The sequence below is a fragment of the Hyaena hyaena genome, unplaced genomic scaffold (assembly GCF_003009895.1).
Source record: "Hyaena hyaena isolate Hyena2069 unplaced genomic scaffold, ASM300989v1 scaffold_806, whole genome shotgun sequence".
Taxonomy (NCBI): domain Eukaryota; kingdom Metazoa; phylum Chordata; class Mammalia; order Carnivora; family Hyaenidae; genus Hyaena; species Hyaena hyaena.
This window is the reverse complement of record NW_024081440.1, coordinates 233981-253027: the sequence shown is the minus strand read 5'-3', so window position 1 is coordinate 253027 and position 19047 is coordinate 233981. Positions and strand designations below refer to the sequence as shown.

The 19047-nt window shown below is 41.7% G+C and overlaps 1 protein-coding gene and 1 long non-coding RNA gene across 2 annotated transcripts; both read right to left on the bottom strand.

Moving 5' to 3' along the window:
* Window positions 1-2041: 2041 nt before the first annotated feature.
* LOC120221745 lies at window positions 2042-4707 on the bottom strand. The gene is made up of 3 exons (XR_005525884.1): window positions 4668-4707; window positions 4473-4474; window positions 2042-2123 (listed from the first exon to the last, which is right to left on the bottom strand). It is a non-coding gene; the product is annotated as an uncharacterized LOC120221745 (long non-coding RNA).
* Window positions 4708-4800: 93 nt separating this feature from the next.
* Window positions 4801-6406, bottom strand: LOC120221748. Its single transcript, XM_039219306.1, is given in 2 exon segments — window positions 4801-6021; window positions 6023-6406. Coding segments are annotated over 2 exon segments (1605 nt in total).
* Between the last annotated feature and the right edge of the window lie 12641 nt (window positions 6407-19047).

The window sequence follows — 19047 nt, the reverse complement described above, 5'->3', positions numbered from 1 at the left end:
CCGCATGATCAACATAGAAACAGCATTCTTCTCTAAGGACCGCATATAATCCACCTTGCTGGAGGAATAAGAGGTCTAAGCCCCTCCTATTTTGCAGTACTACTTCTTCTAATGAAGTCAGAGACTCTTGTAAATGGGCAATAGAGGTCTCTAGGTTTTGGAGGTCAATGTCTATGGCCATTCTTAAGTCTTGATAACTTTTACTTTGAGTCGCCAAGGCTGAAATACCAGTCGCTGCTCCTGTTACTCCCAGGCCCAGAAGGACGGTTAGGGTTAGGGCAGTAACAGTTTTCCTTTTTGACTCGTGTTAGACCGTTTAATTCAGTTAGGGACTTCATAATTTCTTCATTAGCATGGTAGAGTACCTGGGGCACTAATTGGACTAAAACACAGAAGTCTTTGGCGTGGTTCAAGACTGTACTATGTATACAGGGGGAGAGCCCCGTGGAACAGGCCCACCATCCTTGGTCTGGTGGGATTATGTATTCACTGTTTATATTTTGTTCGGTCTGATTGCAAAGGTGTGAATGTGAGGCTGGAACCTGTCCTATACATAGACCTTGCCCTATTATAGATCGTAGGGTAGTCTTACGGTGGCTGTCTGTTGCCATCGACATTTAGAGGGTGTGTTAGAAGTATGATATTGCCCTAGGATGGCTATTCCTTCATAGTAGGGGGGTTTGGGGTTATAGCAAAGCCAGCAAGATTTAGTCAAATCTGGCCTAGTAGAATTGAGGACTTTGAAGGTATGGACCATTAGGTCCCATAAGGGTTCTGATCCTGCTTTGTTGGGGACAGGTGAAATAGGAGAGTTCCCTGAAGTGGGGATTTTATTGCTAAGATTTTCCTCAGGGGTTTTGGTGGGATTAGGGGTTCTGATGAGTTTTGGCCTTAGACTCGGTTGAGGCACTGTTAGCTGTGGGCTGAGACTTTCAGGCTCAGGTTTGGGGGCTAGGACTAGGTTTGGACCCATTGCAGCAGTAGGGAATATTAATTGTTTTTGGATAAAGGACAAAAATCCTGGGTCATAGCTGCTCAGCCATAAATGAAGCCCCCATGTTTTCCCCCTTGACCAGGTAGCTGTTTTTCCCTTAGGAGTTAGTTGTATGGAGATTGGGTTTCTCCTTGCTGGACTAGTTAGGTTGTTAGTTCTTACAAAGGTGATTAGGTCATTATTGGGTCGTTTGACCCATGGAGCAATAGTTTCACAACCCCAAGAGGCGCAATAGTAATTGTCTGGGCCTCCACAGGTGTCAGCGTTACCAGTACTGGGGCACACGTAAAAGGTCCGTAGTCTCAGATTTTTGTGTTGACAGTCGGGATTGGGGTCTTTCTCCCGGCAATCGGGGCCAGTGCTACACCAAGGACACTACAGTCTATACAAGTACGTTTGTTTACCCCGCCATGCCAGTGATCTCCTGCCAGACTACAGAGATCTAAGTGGAAGGTGGGGAATGTAATAGACACTGGTCCAGTTAATGTGAGTTCTTGTACTACTCGTCCTAAGTCTTTAGGTGTCTCTTTTGGTCCTCGAAGGACCCATTTGGCAGTGACAGGTTGGTAGGGGTTGGAAGGATAAGGGTTAGGTTCTGAGTTACATACAGTTAGCAGAGTAATTAAAATCAGGAATAATGTCATGAGGGTTTGAAGGAACCGCATCCGCGGCTTCAGCGACGAGAGAGTCGTAGCTTGAGAGGATTTTTCTTGTCGGAGTGTAGTCTCCATTGTTGAGCCCCTGGGTTGAGGTAGTCTTCTGGGACTTGGAAGTGGTTGGCAGGTCTCACGTGGGTGTAGTGAATCCAGGTGGCTATTCCATCTACTTTTAAGGTGGTTGGAGTGGTCAGCAGGATGATGTAAGGTCCTTTCCATCGTGGCTCAAGGGTTTCTTGTCGGTGGCATTTGACATAAACCCAGTTGCCAGGCCGGTACTGATGAGGCTCTGGAGGGAGACCTGATTCATAAAGAGCACGTAGTTTAGTCAATACATGTTCGTGAGACCGTTGGATGGCCTGGATTTCTTGTAACAGATCGCTATCCTCAATATCCATTAGGGCTGCTGCCTGGAGGTTTGGAATAATAGGGGCAGGTTTTCCATACATAATTTCAAAGGGAGTTAAACCCATCTGGTAGGGAGAATTTCGTACCTGAAACAGGGCAAAGGGAAGGAGGGCCACCCAGTCTCCGCCAGTCTCCAAGGTCAATTTAGTTAAGGTCTCTTTTAGAGTTCTAGTCATTCTTTCTACTTGTCCTGAACTTTGGGGTCTGTACACACAATGTAATTTCCAATCTGCCCCAATAAACTGCGCAACAGCCTGACTTACCTTGGACACAAAAGCTGGTCCATTATCTGACCCTATGAGTTGGGGAAAACCATACCTAGGCAGAATTTCTTCTAACAGTTTCTTCTCCACAAGAGTAGCAGTTTCATTTTTGGTAGGAAAGGCTTCTGTCCATTCTGAGAAGGTATCTATAAAGACTAATAAATATTTATATACATATTTGCCTGGTTTTATTTCAGTGAAATCAATTTCCCAGTGGGCCCCCGGCTTCTTACCTTGTAAGCATTGCCCTGGACTCTTAGGGCTTGGAAAAGCATTGGTGAGTTGGCACGTTTTGCATGAACGAACAATCTTATCAATTTTGGTGTGTAAGTCTTTGGTGGTTACCTTAGAGTGTCGAAATGCATCCAACATTCTTTTTGTCCCCATGTGGGTGGTTCGGTGTATTTTATATAACATTTTTTCTGCTAAGATTGCAGGGAGGATCAGTTTCCCGTCTGGGCCCTTCCACCATCCCTCGAAAAATTGACATGGGCAGTCTTTCGGCCCATCTGGTTTCTTCCTCAGTATATTCAGGATTTTCAGGTAATTTAGGATCTCCAGGGTCTGGGAGGACTATAGGCAATATATCAAAGGACTTCAGGGCTGCTTCTTTAGCTGCTTTATCAGCTAGGTTATTTCCCTTGACAACGGGATGGTCGCCTTTCTGGTGTCCTGGGCAGTGGATAATGGCCACCTTTTTTTGGTATCCACAAGGCTTGTAACAAGTCCATGATTTCTTGTTTGTTCTTAATAGTTTTTCCCTCTGAGGTCAGGAGACCTCTTTCCTCATAAATAGCCCCGTGTACATGAGCCATTGCAAAGGCGTACCTGCTGTCCGTATAAATGTTGACTTTTAAGTCCTTTCCCAGGATTAGTGCCTTAGTTAAGGCAATTAACTCAGCCCGTTGGGCTGAGGTCCCTGGAGGTAAGGGTTGGGCCCAAATTACCTTGTCCTTGGTGGTCACAGCTGCTCCTGCCTTTTTGTTTCCGTCCTGGATGAAGCTGCTCCCATCCGTAAACCAGGTGTGGTCTGCATTTTGAAGGGGCACATCTGTCAGGTCCTCCCGGAAGCTGTGCACTTGGGCTAGGATCTCGGTACAATCATGGAGTGGAGGGTCGGCATCGAGATCAGGCAGTAGTGTAGTCGGGTTAAGTGAAGAGGGAGGCTGGAAAAGAATTCTATCTGGGTTGAGCAGCAGTGCTTGGTAATGAGTAATCCGGGCATTGCTGAGCCATCGGTCAGGTGGTTGTTTCAGTATCCCCTCAATTGCATGAGGGGTGGTTATTGTTAGAGTTTGTCCCAAAGTCAATTTGTCGGTGTCTTTAACTAAGGATGCCACTGCAGCTACAGTTCTCAGACAAGGGGGCCATCCTGCTGCCACTATGTCTAATCGTTTGGACAGGAAGGCCACTGGCCTCTTCCAAGGGCCTAGCATCTGGGTCAGCACACCTTTGGCCACTCCTTTATTTTCATCCACAAACAGGTGGAAAGGTTTAGTAATGTCAGGTAGCCCCAACGCTGGTGCTGATAGGAGAGCTGTTTTAAGAGTTTCAAATGCCCGTTGGTGTTCAGGGGTCCATTGAAACTCATTTCTGTCTTTAGTTAATTCATATAAGGGCTTAGCGATTTCTGCAAAGCCTGGAATCCATAATCTACAAAACCCAGCTGACCCCAGGAATTCACGCATCTGCCTGGGGTTTTTGGGTGGGGGTATGTGGAGGATGATGTCCTTTCTGGATGGTGACAACCATCTTTGTCCATCCTTAAGAATGTACCCCAGATAAGTAACTCGGGGCTTGCAGATTTGAGCTTTCTTAGCAGAGGCTCTGTACCCCAGTTTGCCCAGTACTTGCAGTAAGTTTTCAGTTCCCTGGAGGCAGCTTTCCCCAGAGGTGGCTGCGATCAAGAGATCATCAACATATTGTAACAATGTGATATCGGGGTTCTCCCTCTGGTACTCACCCAGATCCTCGTGCAGTGCTTCATCAAAGATGGTAGGGGAATTTTTAAACCCCTGGGGGAGTCGAGTCCAAGTCAGTTGCCCGTTAATGCCGATGTCAGGATCATGCCATTCAAAAGCAAAATATTCTTGACTTTTAGGGGCTAGGGGCAGGCTGAAGAAGGCATCCTTGAGATCAAGGACTGTCTACCACTGTTTTTCAGGTGACAGGGAGCTCAGGAGAGTGTATGGGTTAGGAACTGTGGGATGTATATCCATTACCCGTTTATTGACTTCCCTGAGGTCTTGTACTGGCCTGTAGTCATTAGTGCCAGGCTTTTTGACTGGGAGTAAGGGAGTGTTCCAGCAGACTGGCAGACCCTCAAGATGCCCAGATTTAGAAGACGGTGGATGTGGGGTCTGATTCCCTCCTTGGCTTGTTGAGGCATAGGGTACTGTCTGACTGCAACGGGGTCAGCCCCAGGCTTGAGTTCAACAAACACCAGTGGGCGATGGCTTGCTAACCCTAGACCTCCTGTCTAGGCCCAAGCTTGGGGGTATCTTTGGAGCCATTTGTCAATGTGAGCATCAGGGGTTAGGGGCTTTTCATATAGGCGATATTCATCTGTCAATTGGAGGGAAAGAACCTGGATAGGCTTCCCGTCTGAATTTAAGAGTTGTGCTCCTTGTGGGCCAAAATGAATTTGGGACCCCGTTTTTGACAAAAGGTCTCTCCCTAGCAAGGGGTAAGGACAATCAGGAATTACCATAAAAGAGTGGGTTACCCGGCCCACGCCTAGATCCACTGATCTTCGGGTAGTCCATGAATACTGTTTGGTCCCAGTGGCACCTTGGACCCAAGACCGCTTACTTGAGACGGGTCCATTGGCCTCTAGTAATACTGAGTGTTGAGCTCCAGTGTCCACCAAGAAATTAGTTGGTTTCCCCTCCACCTTAAGAGTTACCCTGGGTTCGGGGAGGGGCTCTGAACCCCGTCCCCATTAATCACTGTCTTCTCCTGGGAACAACACCTTAGGTTTGTTTTTTCTTTTAGAACAGTTTTTGAACCAGTGTCCCTCTTCTTTGCAAAAGGTGCACCGGTTCCTTCCAGTTGGGCAATCTCTTAGTCGGTGTCCTTTCTCCTTGCAAAAAGGACACGTCTCCCTATTTGGTCCCTTTCTTTGTTCTTCTTTTTCTACAATCTCTATTAATTGGAGGCGGCGGTCTCCTGGGTCTGCTGTCATGGCCAGCAACACCCTAGCTAGATCTCTATTTTGTCTTTTCTCTGCTTTTACTTGTTTTTCCTCTACACTGTCCCTATTATTGTACACTTTTTCTGCTATTTCTATTAAGTCTTGGAGAGTCTTTTCTCCGAGACGTTCAACTTTTTGTAGTTTTCTCTTAATATCTGGTGCTGCCTGATTGATGAAAGCCATGGCCACGGTTGACTTATGGTCTGCATGCTCTGGATCGTACAGGGTGAACTGTCTAAAGGCTTCCATCACCCATTCCAGAAAAGCAGCTGGGCTTTCATCTGCTTCCTGCCTTAAATCATATACCCTAGTCAAATTAGTGGGCCTTCTAGCGGCCGCCTTGAGACCTGCCAATAGAGCCTGGCGGTAGACTTTGAGGCGCTCCTCACCTTCTCCTGTGTTATAATCCCAATTGGGACGGACGAGAGGAAATCCGGCATCGACGTCAGCGGGGTTCATGGTGGGGACCCCTGTCGGGCCAGGAACGAGTTTCCGTGCTTCCAACAGGATTCTTCCGTGCTTCCAACAGGATTCGTTCTCGCTCCTCAGTTGTAAACAGAACCTGTAACAATTGCTGACAATCATCCCAAGTGGGTTGGTGAGTAAAGAGTACAGTGTCTAGTAACCCAATAAGCCCCTTAGGGTTTTCTGAGAAGGGGGGGGTTTGAGATTTCCAATTGTAAAGATCAGAGGAGGCAAAGGGCCAATAGTGGTGGGGCTGATTTCCTGTTTCATCTATTGGCCCTATAGCCCGCAAGGGGAGCATTGTGGAGTCTGCTTCTGGGTGAGCTCCCCTTCTGCTGCGGGTTCCGTGGGCTGGCCCTTCCTCAGATGGGGGGGCGGGAGGAGGCAGTAAGGATTCAGGCGGTAAGGGTAATGGGAGTTCAGGCATAGGGGCAGGAGGGGTTGGAGGGAGTCTATAAAGAGGAGGGAAGATGAGTTCTTCATCTGTTCCTCCTTGCAAGACCGGATAGAGGGGGCCTGAGGGCGACTCCAGGGGCATGGGTGAGGCCGAAGTCCGTCCTGGCTCCTGTTTCCGTCTGAAGGTACTCTCTTCCGGATTCTGTCACCAGGACCTGAGAAGAGACTAGGGAAACTGGGGGAAGGAGAAAAGGCTTTACCCATATAGGTGGATCAGCAACTAAACTTTTCCAGGTAACAATATATGGGACTTGGTTGGGATGGCCTCCTGCACACTGGAAAACTCTTTCTTCCACCGCTTCTATGATTGGAAGGTGGATAGTGCCCTCAGGAGGCCATCCTACCTCGAAAGCAGGCCATTCAGATGTACAGAGCTTAGTCATTTTTCCCTTTTTGACATCCACTGACAGATTGTGAGCTCGAATCCTAACTTCCTTGAAGTGAAGCAGGACTAAATCCAAAGGTTTTGAAGCAGACTGCCCCATGATGTTAGTCCAAACAAGATAAAGTATCGCAGAGAACAAAATTAAGACACAGAATACAGGAATTAGTCCTCCTCGCCAACGGAGGAGAGAACGAAAGTGAGATGATGGTCTTTGCGCGCTTTCCAAAGAGAAAGAAGAGTATGTGGGGTGGAGCCCCCAAAGTCCCATGAAAGACAGGGAAAAACAGATGGGGGGGGGGCTTTGACCCCTTTCCCTAAACGTCCTCGTCAAAGTCACAACAAAAAATGATGCTTAGACAAACAGCACAGACACAAGCATTCAAACCAGTGATCGAGAAGAAGACGAATGTACGACCGAAAAAAAAAAAAATTTAACACGAATGGGATCCCGCTGCTGCCACCAGCAGGACCCCTGCCCGAATTCCAGCTACACTGCCGCGGAAACCCCTGTCCGCGGGGGCGCTCTACCTGAATTCCAGCTACACCGCCACGGAAACCCCTGTCCGCAGTCTCTCCTTCCTGTGGGTCCAAGACGTCTCTCGGATCCCACGGCCTCGAGCTTTCACGGCGCGTCCGCTCCTCTGAGGCCCTTAGAGACCAAGCACCGAACAGACAAACTGCAGTCATACAAAAACACTTAGACATAAGAGAACAAGGAAACAAGTGCACTCGCCAGCCGACGATCAGGCCCAGCGTTTCGGGGTCCCAGGGAGGCTCTGGGGGGAGGATTCCCTTCCGAAGGGAATTCCCGGCCAACGCACCAAATGTTATACCCAGATCGCAGTATCCTCACCAACCAGAGACCACCAGGGAGACCTAGTCACGCATGCAAAGGCAAAGGGCTTTATTACGGGCTCGAGCTCGGGCTCACAGACTTCACCAGTGCCGTGGATCCATGCTGAGAGCCCAGAACAAAGACAGAGTGGGGTTTTTATAAGGTTTGTGACAGGGGAGTTACAGAAGTTGTGACGTGAGAACAGTGATCCAATCGTAATTATACAGCATTGTTGACAGCGGGTTTAACCATACATGTTATCCAGAGTATCTGTTATTTTTGGCGGGATCCAAATACAACATTTAGAGTAGTCTTAAATTCAACCAACCATAGACTAATGGTTAACTTTTACCTTAGGCTGCTAAGATTTATCTATAGTTGCTGGCCTTTCTTGATTGGGCGTTGCCAAGGTAGTGCGGTGGAGTGAAGTGGTGGGCAGTTTCTTTGGCCTTGGGCAGTGTGTAGCTGCCTGATAGTTCCAGGGAGACTGAAACTTAGGCCTTCTAGTTTAGAGGAGAAACTTAAGCCTGTCATGGAGTTTGTATGGTTTTAGACTTGTGTCCTTACACTAGCTCAGAGCCTGGAGCCTGTTTCAGATTCTGTATCTCCCTCTCTCTGACGCTCCCCTGTTCACGCTGTCTCTCTCAGAAATAAATAAAAACATTTAAAAATTTTTTAAATAAATAAATAAAGGAATAATGGTGGAAAACTTCCTGAACCTGGGGAGAGAAATGGACATCTAGATCTATGAGGCCAAAAGGATTCCAAATATGTTGACCCTGAATAGATTTAACAATGGGACATACTATATTTAAATTGTCAAAAGTCAAATAAAAGAATTTTAAGAGCAGCAAGAGAAAAGGGAGGTGACATATAAGGAAACCCCATAAGACTGTAGGTGGGTTTCTCAACAGAAACTTTTCAGGAAGAGAATGGGATGACATATTCAAAATATTGAAAGAAAATAATTGTTAATCAAGAATTATCTAACCAGGAGAGCCTGGGTGGCTCAGTTGGTTGAACACCAGACTTCAGCTCAGGTCATGATCTGACAGTTCGTGAATTCAAGCCCCACATCAGGTTCTGCACTGACAGCTTACAGCCTGGAGCCTACTTTGGATTCTGTGTCTTCCTCTCTCTCTGCCCTGCTTGTTCTCTCTGTCTCTGTCTCTGTCTCTATCTCTCTCCCTCTCCCTCTCTTTCTCTCTCTCTCAAAAATAAATTAAAACATTAAAAAAAAAGCATTCTCTAAACAGTAAAGCTGTCCTTGAGAAATTAAGTAGGGATAAAGGCTTTCCTAAACAAACAAAAGCTAAAAAAATTCATTACCACCAGACCTGCTCTACAAGAAATGCAAAAGGGAGTTCCTTGAATGGAAGTAAAAGAACACTAATTAACATCATAAAAACACAAAAAGGTAGCATAAATCTCACGGGCAATGGTAAATACAAAGTATAGTTAGATTTTATAATACGGTAATACTAGTACAGAACTCACAATTCTAGGTTGTTGTTTTTTTTTAATGTTTTATTTATTTCTGGGAGAGAGAGAGAGAGAGAGAAAGCGTGAGCTGGGGAGGGTCAGAGAGAGAAGGAGACACAGAATCTGAATCAGGCTCCAGGCTCTGAGCTAGCTGTCAGCACAGAGCCCAACGCAGGGGCTCTAAACCCATGAACCGTGTGATCATGACCTGAGCCAGAGTGGGACACTTAATGGACTGAGCCACCCAGGCGCCCCACAATTCTAGTTTAAAAGTTAAAAAAATGGGGCGCCTGGGTGACTCAGTGAGTTAAGTGTGTGACTTTGGTTTCAGCTCAGGTCATAATTTCATGGTTCACGAGTTCAAGCCCCACAACAGGCTCCATGCTGATGATGGAGCCTGCTTGGGATTCTCTCTGTCTCACTCTCTCTGTCTCTGTGTCTCTCTCTGTTTCTCTTTCTCTCAAAAATAAATAAAAATTTTAAAAAATAAAAGTTAAAAAAATGAACTTAGAAAAAAACATAAATACAATAATCTATTCTTAATTACACAATATAAAAGATGTAAACTGTCATAGCAATAACTTAAAATATAAGTGGGATAAGAAGTGTTAAGTAGATAAATTCTATTAAAGTTAACTTGTTACATGGTGCAGCCCCTCTGGAAAACAGTGTGGAGGTTCCTCAGGAAACTAACAATAGAACTCTCCTATGACCCAGCAATAGCACTGCTAGGAATTTACCCAAGAGATACAGAAATGCTGAGGCATAGGAGCACATGTACCCCAATGTTCATAGCAGCACTCTCCACAATAGCTAAAACATGGAAAGAGCCTAAGTGTCCATCAACAGATGAATGGATCAAGAAGATGTGGTTTATCTATACGATGGAATACTACATGGCAATGAGAAACAATGAAATCTGGCCATGTGTAGCAACATGGATGGACCTTGAGGGTGTTATGCTGAGCGAAACAAGTCAGGCAAAGAAGGACAAATATCATATGTTTGCACGTATAGGAGGATTAGGAGGAACTTAACTGAGGAACAAGGGGGAGAACAAGGGGGGAAATGGTGGGGGAAAGGGAGAGAGGCAAACCATGAGAGACTCTTGAATGCTGACAAAAACTGAGGACTGATGGATGGGGGGGAGGGACGGGCATGGAGGAGGACACGTGTGGGGATGAGCACTGGGTGTTATGTGGAAACTAACTTGACAATAAACTATTAAAAAAAATAAAAAATAAAAAGACTCTAACTTAGAAAAAAAAATAAAGTTAAGTTGTTACAAATTTTAAAATATGTGTTATAAGTTTAAGATATTTTATGTACTAAGCTTCAGAGCACCCACAAGGGAAAATCTTGTAGTAATTACACAAAAGAACACAATAAAAGTCAGAGCATACTGATACCAAAAGACTTCAAAACACAAAAACAAGAAAGCATGATAAGGAACAAAGAACAATGGATTTGCAAAACAACTGGAAAATAACAAAATGGCAATAAGTCCTTACCTATCAATAATTACTTTAAACAAACAGATTGAATCTCTACTCAAAAGACATAGAATGGCTAAATGGATTTAAATAAACAACAAGAAAAGATCCAACAATGTGCTGCCTACAAGAGACTCACTTTAGCCTTAAAGATACATATAGACTTAGAATGGAGTTATGGAAAAAGCCATTTTAACCAAATGATAACCAAAAAAAGCAGGGGTAGCTATATTTATATCAGAAACAGTATACTTTACACTACAAATGGTAAAGAGACAGAGAAGGTCATTACATAATAATGGAGGTTAATACATCAAAAGATACAATTGTAAACATTCATATGCCCAACATCAGAGCATCTAAATATATATAGCAAAAACTAACAGAGTAAAAGGAGAAATAAACAGTAATACAATAATAGTTGAGGACTTTAATATCCCACTCTCTACAATGGATAGGCCATCCAGTCAGAGAATCAATAAGGAAACAGTGTATTTGAACAATGCTACTGACCAAGTGGGATTAACAAACACACATACAGAACATTTTATCCAACAACAGAAGAATACATATTCTTCTCAAGCACACATAGAACATTTTTTAGGAATGAGGATATGTTAGGCCACAAAATAAGTCAGCAAATTCAAATAGACTGAAATCATACCAATTATCTTCTCTGACCATAATGACATGAAAACAGAAATCAATAAGAAGAAAATTGGAAAATTCACAAACACATGAAAATTAAACAACACTCTCTTGAACAACAAATGAATGAAAGAAGAAATTAGTGAGAAAATAAAACAGTAACAAAAATGGAACCACAACATACCATAACTGTGGGGTGGGGATGCAGCAAGAGCAGTTAACAATATACATCTACATTAAGAAAAGATCCCAAATAAACAACCTAACTCTATGCCTTAAGGAACTAGGAAAAGAAAGAAACTGAGCCCAAAGTTGGCAGAAGAAAGGGCATAATAAAGATGCAAGCAGGGGGAAAAAAAAGAAAGAACAGAAAAACAAAAGAAAAGATTAACCAAACTAACAGTTGGTTCTTTCAAAAGATAAAACTTACAAACCCATAGCTAGATTAACAGAGAAAAAAATAGAAAGGACCCAAGTCAACAAAACTATAAATGAAAAATAATACATTACAATTGATACCACAGAAATTCAAAGAATAAGAGGCTACTATAAGAACTAAAAACCAAAAAACAAGACAACTGAGAAGAAATGCAAATATTCTTAGAAACACACAACTTACCAGACTGAATCAGAAAGAAACAGAAAATCTGAATAGGCTAATAATTAGTTAGAAGGTTAAATCGGTAATACAAAAGATCTCCCAACCAAGAAAAGCCCAAGACCAGATAGCTTCAATGGTGTATTTTACCAAATATTAAAAGAAAAATTAACACCAATACTTCTCAAACTCTTCCAAAAAACTGAAGAGGATGGAACACCATTCCCAAACTCATTTATAAAGCCAAAATTATTCTGATACCAAAACCAGGAAAAATACTACTAGAAAAGAAAACTACAAGTTGATATCCTCGTGAATATAGATACCAAAATTCCCAATAAAATGCTAGTAAATTCAGGGTCACATTAAATGAATCATTCACATGATCAAGTGGAATTTATCCTTGGGATGCAAGGATGGTTCAGCATATCCATACCAATAAGCTACATCCTATTAATAGACTTGAAGAAAAGAATCATATGATCACCTTACTAAATACAGATAAAGCACTTGACAAAATATAACATCCATTCATGAAAAAACTCTTAACAAATTAGGCATAGAAGGAAAATATCTCAATGTAATAAAATCCGTATATGACAAGCCCATAGCAAACATCATACTCAATGGTGAAAGGATGAAAGCTTTTCCTCTAAGAGCAGGAACAAGACCAGATGCCTACTCTCACCATTCAACATGGTACTGGAAGACCTAGCTAGATCAATTAGGCAAGAAAAAAAAATAAATAAAAGGCATCAGAATTAGAAAGAAATAAAATAGTTTCTATTTGCAGATGACATGATTTTATATAGAGAAAGTCCTAAAGACTTAACCAAAAAACTATTCAATCTAATCAATGAATTAAGTAAAGTTGCCAGACACCAAATTAACATACAAAAATCAGTAGCATTTCTATACACTAATAACAAAATTTCTAAAAAAGAAATAAAGAAATAGAACCCAATACCATCAAGAACAGTAAAATACTTCAGAATAAATTTAACTAAGAAGGAAATGATTTCTACACTGAAAACTATGACATTGACAAAAGAAATTTAAGACACAAAGAAATAGAAAGGTATTTTATCTTCGTGGATTAAGAGAATTAATTTTGTTAAATGTCAATACTATCAAGAGACATCTATAGATTCAATCCTTACCAAGATCCCAGTGGCATTTTTTACAGAAGTAAACAAACAAACCAACAAGCCTAAAATTTATATGGAACCACCAAATACATTGAATAACCAAAAAAATCCTGAGAAAAAAGAACAAATGAAGAGGTATTATTTCCTGATTTCAAGCTACAAGTAAAACTATAGTCATCCAAATAGAATGATACTGGCATAAAAACAAATACACCATTGGAACAGGTTCAAGAGCCCAGAAATAAATCTGAGCACATATGTTAAACTAATGTTCAACAAGGAAGCCAAGAATACTCAATGGTGAAAAAATAGTCTCTTCAATAAGTGATGCTGGAATATGGGGCTCCTGGGTGGCTTAGTCGGTTGAGCATCCGACTTTTGCTTAGGTCATGATCTCGCGGTTCGTGGGTTCGAGCCCTGCGTCAGGCTCTGTGCTGACTGCCGGCTCAGAGCCTGGAGGCTGTTTCAGTCTGTGACTCCCTCTCTCTGACCTTCCCCTGCTCACACTGTCTCTCTCTCTCTCTCTCCTAGAAATGAATGAAAACATTAAAAAAATAATTAAATAAATAAATGATGCTGGAATAATTGGATATTCACATGTAAAAGAATGAACCTGGACCCATGTCTTATACCACTTACAAAAATTAACTTGAAATGAATTAAAGATTTACATGTAAAACCTTAAACCATAAAACTCCTAGAAGTGAAGGCATAGAAGAAAGAAGGAAAGAAAGAAAGAAAGAAAGAAAGAAAGGAAGAAAACATAGAAACAAAGCTCCTTAATATGGGTCATGGTCATGATTTTTGGATATGACATCTAAACCACAAGCAACAAAATAGAAAATAAACAAGTAAGACTACATCAAACTAAAAAGTTTTTGCACAGAAAAAAGAAAAACACAAACAAAACAACATAAAACATTGAAAAAATGAAGACAATCTATAAATTGGGAAAACAGTTTTGCAAATCCTATATCTCAAAAGGGGTTGATATACAAAATATAGAAAGAGCTCATACAGGGCACCTGGGTGACTCAGTCAGTTAAGGGTCCAACTTTGGCTAAGCTCAAGATCTTATAGTTACTGGGTTCAAGCCCCACATTAGGCTCTGCACTGACAGCTCAGTGAAGCCTGCTTTGGATTCTCATTCTCTCTCTCTCTCTCTGCCTCTCCCTCACTGGTGCTCTCTCTCTCAAAAAAAAAATAAATAAATAAACTTAAAAGAAAAGAAAAAGCTTATAGAACCAAACAATAAGGAAACAAACAACCCAATTAAAAAATGGACGGGAGCACCTGGGTGACTCAATAGGTTAAGCAGTAGACTCTTGATCTGGGTCATGATGTCAAAGTCATGAAATTAAGCCCCTAGTAGGGCTCTGCACTGAGTGTGGAGCTTGCTTCAGATTCCCTCTCTCTCTCCCTCTGCCCCTTACCCTCTGCCTCTCTCTCTCTCCCTCTGCCCCTTACCCTCTGCCTCTCTCTCTCTCTCTCTCAAAAAAAAAAAAAAAAAAGTGAAAAAATGGGTAAAATACCTGAATACACATTTCACCAAAAAAGATACATGAAAGGCTAACTGGCACCTGAAAAGATGCTCAACATCACTAGTCACTAGGGAAATGCAAATTAAAACCACAGTGAGATATCACTTTTTTTCCTGTTAGAATGGCCATTATCAAAAAGGCACGAGATAACAAATATTGGCATGGATATGGAGAAAGGGAAGCCTTGTGCACGGTTGGTGGGATTATAAATTGGTACAGTTATGGAAGAGTATAGAGGATCCTCAAAAATTTAAAATAGAGCTACCATTCGATCCAGCAATTCCACTTCTGGGAATATATCCTAAGGTAATGAAAACACTTACTTGAAAAGATATCTACACTCAATGTTCATAGCAGCATTATTTACAATAGACAAGATATGGAAACAACTTAAGTAACCATCGATGAATGAAGAAAAGATATATATACATCCTACAATATATATATACCCGTCCTACCATTTCTGACAACATGGATGTATCTCGAAGGCATCATGCTAAATGAAATAAGTCAGACAAAGACAAATGCTATATGATCTCACATGTGAAATTTAAAACAAACAAACAAAATCCCACCAAATTCACAGAAAAAGAGATCATATTTGTGGTTGGCACTGGAGGAGGTCGTAGGAGGGAAAATAGAGGAAGGTAGCCAAAAGGTACACACTTCCAGTTATAAGATAAATAAGTACTAGGAATATAATCTACAACATGATGACTATAGCTAATACTGCTGAATGGTCTATAGGGAATTTGTTAAGAGAATAAATCCTAAAAGTTCTCATCACAGGGAGAAAATATTTTTTTCTTTTTCTTTCTTTTCTTTTTATTGTATCTATTTTTTAATCATTTAATGTTTATTTATTTTTGAGAGAGAGAGAGAGACATAGCATGAGCAGGGGACAGGCAAAGAGGGAAACACAGACCCTGAAGCAGGCTCCAGCCTCTGAACTGTCAGCACAGAGCTCAATGTGGGGCTCAAACTCTTGAACTGCAAGATCATGACCTCAATCGAAGTGGGATAATTCATTGACTGAGCCACCCATGCGCCCCTCTTTCTATTGCATCTATATGATAAGATGATGTTAGCTGAACCTACTGTGGTAATCATTTTTTGGCATATGTAAATAAAACCATCATGTGGTATGACTTAAATTTACACAGTAATTATAAGTTATTTCTCATTAAAATTGGGAAGCCAAAGTTGGACACTTAACCAACTGAGCCACCCAGGTGCCCCATAGTAAAAATTATTTAAAACGCAAATTTTTGAGTAGCATGTACCAAGGAAGTTTATGTTTAAATCCATTCCAGTATAGATACGAAATTGTAAAATTGTTTGTATTTTTATCTCATTTCCTTAAGATTTATATTTTAGCGTATATTTTATGATGTGAATTATTCAGTAAAATTCTGACAATACCATAAATGGAGTAAAAGAAATTGCAATGCATTATGATGGAACTTGCAGAGCTAGGCAGCCAGGAGTTGGAGCATCTGAGAACCAAGTCCATTTTCCTCATATTTGGGTTGTGGTGCCACCTGGTGGTCATTTCCTCCCTAGTTTAATCACCAAAGTGGACAATTCTATACACATGTGGGCTGAAACTTCTAAGACATTGGTTGGGGCCCACTTGTCAACCTGAATGACACCTTGAGCTTAGGAAATACCAGGGTCTCAAGAACAGGACTCACCTACCTCATCCTCTCTGCTCCTGACTCACTCTCCCCCATCCCCACGTTCCCTTCCCACTAAGAATAAGGGTTGGGGGTGAGGTAGAGGAATACAGACACCCAGGCACCCCTAGTGCTTATGTTTAAGAGATACAAACTGAAGTATCTATAGATAAATAGATTTGATATTGGAGATTTTCTTTTTTTTATTTTAATGTTTTATTTATTTCTGAGAGAGAGAGAGATAGACAGTGTGAGCAGGGGAGGGGCAGAGAGAGAGGGAGATACAGAATCTGAAACAGGCTCCAGGCTCTGAGCTGGCAGTCAGCACAGAGCCCCATGCGGGGCTCGAACCCACAAACCGTGAGATCACGACCTGAGTCGAAGTCGGACGCTTAACCGACTGAGCCACCCAGGCACCCCGCAACTCCTTTAAGTTTCTATGCAGCTCTGTCAATGTTTTCCATCTCTGACGTTGACATCTTGTCAATTACAGCTAACTAACCTCTCTACCTGTGTATCTACAGGGAACTGGGCGGCCTGTGAATTTAGGAAATGTATGGTGCCATTGAGTCCGGGAAAATACAACAGTGGTTCCGGAAGTGGGTAAAATAATCTCTCAGGAGAAGGAGTAGAAGGAGTTATCAATTTCCTCCACCTTGGTTTTGGTTACACCTCCTCATTTTTTCCCCCTTTTGAAAATCTAAATAACATGCAAAGTTTGATATAGACAGATTTTTAATCTTGCCAAGAAAACAGCCATATATAATATATAAAATATATAATGTATAATATATAATATACAATGTACAATGTATGATATATAATTAATATATAATGGCTTGTTCCTAATTTCCAGAAAAAATAAAGAAAAAAAATTATGCCAGAGAGCCAATGAGAAGACCCTAGGACACTCAGAACTTGTAAATGAAACACATTGTTTCCTTTAGTTTGGGTTTTTCCTTTCACGAGGAAAACTCTAAGATACACAGAAAGTGTTCTTTATGGCTGGAAGCTCCTACATGCTAATGGATTTTGACAGTGTGTTACAGCTTGTTTAATCCAATTGAATCTGATTATTCATGTCAGTAACAAGATAAACTAGTTGACAGAAGGAATTTTTTTCAGCCACTAGTTCATATCAAATCTGCAAATTCAGTTGTCTAGAAAAGAAGAGGTAGGGACAGGAGAGGGTTCACAGAAATGTATTAATAATCCACGCTCTTCCTGAAATCTGAATTTGACTATGGAGAAGGTGTTGACTGTGGAGACAATTAATGCTCATTCTCTAAAAAACAGGGTGGAAACTTTCCAGTGGAGGAGACCCCATTCATCAAAATACAGTTTCAACCATGCCCAGCCCATTTACACACACACATATACATACACACCATCTATTCTACTACGATACAAATGCTTGGTGTTTCCTAAATAGAAAAAATGGTCCTCTCTTCTGTTTCCAGCCTTTGCACATTGTATCCTTTGCCCAGAATATCCTCCTTTGAACTGACAAGTTTCTTCTTCAAAATGCAGCAAAAATACCACCTTCTTAATGAAGTCCTCTAGGATTNAGCTAAAACATGGAAAGAGCCTAAGTGTCCATCAACAGATGAATGGATCAAGAAGATGTGGTTTATCTATACGATGGAATACTACATGGCAATGAGAAACAATGAAATCTGGCCATGTGTAGCAACATGGATGGACCTTGAGGGTGTTATGCTGAGCGAAACAAGTCAGGCAGAGAAGGACAAATATCATATGTTTGCACGTATAGGAGGATTAGGAGGAACTTGACGGAGGAAAAAGGGGGAGAAGAAGGGCGGAAATTGTGGGGGAAAGGGAGAGAGGCAAACCACGAGAGACTCTTGAATGCTGACAAAAACTGAGGACTGATGGATGTGGGGGAGAGGGGTGTGATGGGCATGGAGGAGGACACTTGTGGGGATGAGCACCGAGTGTTATGTGGAAACTAATTTGACAATAAACTATTTGTAAAAAAAAAAAAAAAAAAAAAAAGAGCCACACCCTCTTCTAACTGAGCCAGCCAGGTGTCTCTGACCAACCTCTTTTGAAGTAAACTTTATGAAAGTCATTTGTGACTTTGGTGAAAAGCATTTAAGCATTTAAGAGCTGATAAGGCAGAGAGAATAGGTTATATAGGTTTAGGATTTGAGTAGGAAGAAATACAATTAGCTTGTATGAAAAGCACAAAAGTGTGATGGGGAAGAGAAATATATGAGTACCTCAAGGGAGGAGGTCTGCTTATAATGACAATTTCTCATCTATTGATATACAGCTAAAGAAGCTTGATTTCTTGATCTGCAATCATCTTTTGGTTCTGTCCTGTACCCTTCTGCCTGAGTTGAGTGTATCTTTGACTTTGTCACTTTATATACAATTTTCTAGTGCCTCCCCAGTGCTTACTGAGATTTGTACAAGTATCTCACTTGGACCACTCTAAATGCTCCCTAACATCAGCTAAACTGGACCACTAGTCTCTCCCTCCATATGCTTTTTGTTCATACCACTGCCTCTAATTAAGAAATATTCTTCTTCTCAAAGCTTAGCCTCTTCACATCCTGCTTAACCTTCATGTCCCATCAAGATGTGGTGCCACATACTCCTTGAGCACCTTCCTGATCTACCTTCCTTCCAGAATATATTTGATCTCTTCCTCTTCTACTTTTCCAGGGCATGTTGTTTATATTTCTTGTGCATTCATCAGATTCTGCTTTACTTTTAATTCTCTGCATTCTTATGATGTTCTTATATATCTACAGTTTGCACACTATTTGAGACTGACTTT